General features: G+C 34.4%; 1 protein-coding gene across 1 annotated transcript in view; it reads left to right on the top strand.

The window, feature by feature from the left end:
* The first annotated feature begins 1,480 nt into the window (after positions 1-1,480).
* Positions 1,481-6,000, top strand: part of LOC133181161 (uncharacterized) — a 55,091-nt gene continuing 50,571 nt past the window's right edge. The window contains exons 1-2 of the mRNA XM_061315701.1: positions 1,481-2,186; positions 2,593-2,615. Coding sequence (XP_061171685.1) covers positions 1,481-2,186; positions 2,593-2,615 — 729 coding nt within the window. The remainder of the gene's footprint in view (positions 2,187-2,592; positions 2,616-6,000) is intronic.

The following is a 6,000-nucleotide window of genomic DNA, read 5'->3' as shown; positions in this document are numbered from 1 at the left end:
TTTTTAACATCAAATGAGCAAGATACAATGATAATATTTATCGAATTGACAGGTTTTGGCTTGGATTTTTCTATACTATTCTAAGATTTATCATCTACTCTACTAAGGTTCACTAAGAAGTGAGCCTGTAATGACACGTGAAACTTTGCAGACATGAAAAAGCAGAATTTTTGCATTTAATCATCTTATGTGTATATTGTGCACAGTTCAGGTCTTTTTGCCACACGACAATTTCTGAGTGGCAGGCTTTGTGAGTCATGGGACATAAATTGGTCAGTCTGCAGTATATAAAAGAACAGGACAGTTCCAGGGGCCCTCATAGCATTCTTTGGTCCCCCTAAGACAGGTAATCTTATTTCATTAAGACTCTGAGTATTTGGTTTCAGCTAAACTGTTCATTTTTTTTAAGAAATAATTTTATTGTTTACCAGTTTACAATGTTGTGACCTCTATCTATTATTACCTTTACTCCATTGATAGCTATGCTGTCTTTGCTATACATTTTTTGTGATGCTATTTACATCGCTGATCTGTGTATAATAATATTAGATCTGATATCGTTGGTTTTACTTTTTGTAAGATTGGTTGCAAATAGCTTAAACTTTAAAACGCAGAAAATAAAACATAAAATTAAGGACTTACTCATTGCAGAAATAGTCTCATTACCTTAAGAGATTACTATTGATATCATCTTTTGAAAACCTTAAATTTAGGTCTTGCAAATCATTGATAGTGCCATTTGACATCAAATTTCGCCAAATTTCACTTCGAAAAAAAGTTTCATGGTACAGAAATTCATTGTTTGAAAAAGTAAATAAATAAAGAGGAAACCAAATTTATAGAGATATACAATCAATCTTCCATTTTCCCTTTTGTTTCTTTAACAAAAGTTCATTCTTATCCTGTTATTCTTTAGTGACCATGCATAAGATTTGTTTTTTTTTATACATGTATATTAACCTAGGGAAGGGTGATGGTAAGAACCAATTTCTGCTTAAGAAGTCAATAAAATTACCCTTTTTACCAAGTTTAACTTCATATAGGAAAATAATCGTCTTCAATTTTCTTTCTTTCTTGTTTTTTTTTTTTTTGTTTTGTTTTGTTTTGTTTGTTTGGTTTTTTTTGTTTTGGTTATTATTTTCCCCCCAGTTTTCTTGCTTGTGAATTATTCTGCACAATTGTCAAGATTATATTGTTTAAAGTATTAAATATGTCATAATGCAATTTAATTCAGAGCTAAATCATTTAAAGACTTCATGTATTGACCTACCAAACTTCAGATAAAAAATTGAATGAAAAATTTGCTTTATGATAATATAAATAATTTGATCTGTGAAAAAACTATACAAAACTTACAATGTTTTAAAGATAAATGTTCTATTTTATTTAACAATGTTTGTTTCTGTACATCTGAAACTTCTATATGAAGTAGAAACCTCCAATATCATCGTCATATTTTATTTCCAGATAGATTGCCATCATGCGTTTGTTAATCCTTCTTTCGCTTGTTTGCTGCACATTCGCTTATGGCTACTACGGTGGCAAGAGAGGCGGCGGCAGAGGTGGATACGGAGGAGGTGGATACGGAGGAGGTGGATACGGAGGAGGTGGAAAAGGTGGATACGGAGGCGGAAAAATTATCGTCGTAGGAGGAAAAGGAGGATACGGTGGTGGATATGGAGGATACGGTGGTGGATACGGAGGTGGATACGGAGGAAGAGGAGGTTACGGAGGAGGATACGGAGGCGGATACGGAGGATACGGTGGTGGATACGGAGGTGGATACGGAGGAAGAGGAGGTTACGGAGGAGGATACGGAGGAAGAGGAGGTTACGGAGGAGGCTACGGAGGTGGATTTGGAGGAAAGGGAGGTTACGGAGGAGGCTACGGAGGCTACGGGGGTGGATTTGGAGGAAAAGGAGGTTACGGAGGTGGATATGGCGGCGGATACGGAGGCTATGGTGGTGGATTCGGAGGAAAGGGAGGTTATGGAGGTGGTTACGGAGGCGGATACGGAGGCGGATACGGCGGTGGATACGGAGGCGGATACGGAGGTGGATACGGAGGCGGATACGGAGGTGGATACGGAGGAGGATACGGAGGAGGATACGGAGGCGGATACGGAGGAGGATACGGAGGCGGATACGGAGGATATGGAGGCGGATTTGGTGGTGGATTTGGAAAATGTAAGTTCAATAAAACGTTTTGCAAGTTCCTTTACTTTTAAATCAAAATTTAAAGCCTAGTTTCAAAAATTATAATTAATGTTGCATTGGGTATCTTGTAAAAGTTCCTAGAAATATATTTTTTTGTATCGATGTTTTAGTTATGCGTTTTCTTTTGTTTTACAGCAGTGAAGACGTATTATTAAGAGACACTATTTGCTAGCTTTACATAACCTGCCCAGTACAAATCCAGTCACACCGTTCTCATTTTTTTGTGTTGTTTTTGAATGATGTTATTTTAATTTCGCAAATAAAAGGTATATCCTGTATAGTTTTTGTGGTGACTTTAAATATTAAAGTCTATAGTTATTCCAAGAAAGGAGGATGTTTTAAGGATGAAGAATTAATAAGACATCTTTTTCCTAAGATAAACAGCTGAAGTCTGTAAAGGTATTTGACAGAGAAATATGTCCCAATTTGTTTGTCAACAATTTTGCAAAACACTGGACAGAACTTGAAATCAAATGCTTATCAAGGTATTGGCTCTAACAAGACAATTTATTTATGAAAATTCACCAGGCCCAAGCATTATGAAACAAACCTAGACTTAAGTCAATTTTAAGTAGCCGTAAACTTTTTTTTTTTATTTATTATTGAATTAATCTCTATTTTTTCAGATAGCAACACATTCGTAAAGCAACATTGAAAAATATTTTAATTTTGGTCGGCTTGACTTCTACAACATTTTAGTACAACATAAAGATTTTGACTAAAGCTTAAGATGTTTCATGATCCCGGGGCCAGAAAACCATGAAAATATAGAAAAACTTTTTAATACTATAAATGCTATAATGCTTTAAAAAAGGTAAAGTGTCATTTTCACTTATTACATTTCTTGTTCGTTTTTTCGGTTATTTAAAGATTGAAAATCTTGCAAAAATTGTTAAGTTGTACGAAAATTGCATCACCAGAAAATTATCTCCCTTGCTTTGAACATCATTTCAGCCAGTGAAATAATTGAAAATTTTCACATCATGCATTTTCAATCAATCACAGAAGAAAGGAAGTGCACAGCCCGAAGACTGTAAAATACGTCAACCTTGTATACCGTCCTCCAAGGACGCTATATTAAATTTTATGGTAGTACAGAGGAAATTCGGACCATTTTCCCCCATTTTTTTTATACATTTTTTTTCTATTGATGTTAAGTCAAAGTTTATTTTTCTTAGATTTTTTTCAATATCGTTTTGCAAATATAATGCTTGTTTAAGATTATGTATTACTTCAGATAATCGGAAATCATGCAAAGAAAAAAATCTGCAATACATGTATGAACAAAAGCCACGTTTTACCGAAGAAGAAGCAGCTAAAACAGTCCGTTTTTTCCTTAAACTTCAATTTGCCAACAAAGGAATTGACGCGGTTAATATAAGTAATATTCTTAATCACAAAAGGGTCCAGTCTTGTATTCCACCATATTTCAAGTTAAAGACTACACCTTGTATTTCCTACAAATATACATCGACAATTGCTTCCAAACTTTTTAATTACAAGAAAACTTTACAGTGCCTGGATATCGAATATCTGAAACATCCTCCTCCATCGTGTTCATGTTCTTCTTCATCCTATAACTATAGTCCTGCTGGACACGTTATTACTGGTGACGTAAATATAGTTAATAATGAGGGCCATAGATCACTAATTTTAAAAGGTCTTAAATATAGGGAACCCCGATCCTTCAACTGGCGTCGGAATTTCATAAATATTATGGATTCTGTAGAGGATTACGCTAGGCGATGGGCCAGACATGAAAAGGAAGACCTTGACACTTTGTGAGAATGGATGAAATGTATCAGATGTATGTTAAAATTGCGCATTAAAAGATTGAGGGGCAATATGAGAACCATCTATCCTTCTGTATTCAATAATTCAGAAGTGAAAAAAAATTAAATAGATTACATGATCAGTTCGTACTGGTCCCTGCTGACAAAGCAGGTAACAACATTGTCTTTGTTTGTAGGACTCATTATATCAAATGTATTTTAGAGGAACTTTGATTTAATTCTACAAGTGGTAATCCAACTTATACTCATAGTTCTCTTTCTAAGGAAGAAATTCTTCAAAATCATATGTCAGTTTTGAATATTTTTAATATTCCAAACAACCAAAATGAATTTGAATTACCATTTTTATATTGCATTCCGAAACTTCATAAAAATCCTTACAAACAAAGATACATAGCGGGTTCCAGTAAATGTTCAACCAAGCCTCTTTCTTTACTCCTCACTAAGATATTAACAGTAGTGAAGGGAAAACTTCATGAGTACCGTGCAACAATATATTTGAGAAGTGGTGTAAATCAGATGTGGATACTTTAAAAATTCCAAGGAACTTTTGGAAAATTTGAAATCACAAGATTTAACCAAAATCAACAGCTTAAAAACTTACGACTTTTCATCTTTATACACAACCATTCCCCACGATAAATTAAAATCCAGGCTTTTTTATATCATTGACAGCTGCTTTTTTAATAAAAATGGAACTCGTAAATTCACTTACCTTGTCATTGGTCATTTGCAAAATTATTTTTTTAAAATACATTCTGATTGTACACACAAGTACTTTGAAGTTGACATTAAAAAGATGCTTGAGTTTCTGATTGACATTATCCATGTGGTTTTTGGAGACCAGGTCTTCCAACAATCTATTGGAATTCCCATGGGTACCAATTGCGCCCCGTTATTAGCAGACCTTTTTGTATTCATATGAAGCAGAATTTGTCCAAAGTCTTATACGTGAAAAGAAGAAAACACTTGCTGTGGCCTTCAACTCGAAATTTAGATATATCGACGACGTATTGTCAATTAAGAATGGTTATTTCCATTCTTATGTCGATACGATATATCCCGGTGAGCTTGAGATAAAAGATACTACAGAGTCTGACACATATGCATCTGTTTCATATTTGGATGTTTTACTTGAAAAAGACCTTAATGGTAATCTAACAACCAAGCTTTATGATAAACGTGATGACTTTAACTTTTCAATCGTCAACTTCCCTTACTTATGCAGTAATATACCTTCATCATCTGCATACGGGGTTTATATCTCTCAGTTGATTCGATACGCAATGTACAATTTCTAAAACGAGGTAAAATATTGACAAACAAGTTGATGAAACAAGACTATCAGCAGTCTCGTTTAAAGTCGTCATTTCGTAAGTTCTATGGTCGATACAATGACCTTTTCAGCAAATACAATTTATCATTGAGTCAAATGCTGACTGACTTTTTTTTATACTAATTGTTAGGCCATTATTTACACACTGAATTGTCGACGGATTTTTCCGTTCTTTCCCGATCATGACAAGGAGCACACGGCGGGTGTGACCGGTCGGAAGGGGATGCTCACTCCTCTATGACACCTGATCCCACCTCTGATGTTTTGAGATCCGTGTTTGCTCTGCACCTATTTTGTAATGTTTAATGGACTTTCCAGCTTGAATACTGTTCTTTATCTCCATATATTCCATTCCACGCAGTTTATTCAAAACTTTGATTATTTACCTAATATCATTTTCATACCAGCTGAATTAAGACAATACAAGTGAAATGGAACTATAAATATTTAGAGTTTTCATAATTCACCTTTTTTAAATATAAGATTAAAAATGGGTAGAATTTGGAAATTAACAGAGGAAATTCGGATATGAATATTTTAACATGTGTATAGCCCAAATCTTAATTGTCTGTTTCATTGTAGAGCACTAGACTATACTTATTTTCAATATATTTCATTATCAAGAGTTGTAAGAGAGGTTTAATACATGTACGTC

Source organism: Saccostrea echinata, unplaced genomic scaffold (genome assembly GCF_033153115.1).
Source record: "Saccostrea echinata isolate AGI-Se365-2 ecotype Australia unplaced genomic scaffold, CSIRO_AGI_Sech_v1 ptg000008l, whole genome shotgun sequence".
NCBI lineage: Eukaryota > Metazoa > Mollusca > Bivalvia > Ostreida > Ostreidae > Saccostrea > Saccostrea echinata.
The sequence above is the reverse complement of the archived record's forward strand: the minus strand, read 5'-3'. Positions and strand labels throughout refer to the sequence as shown.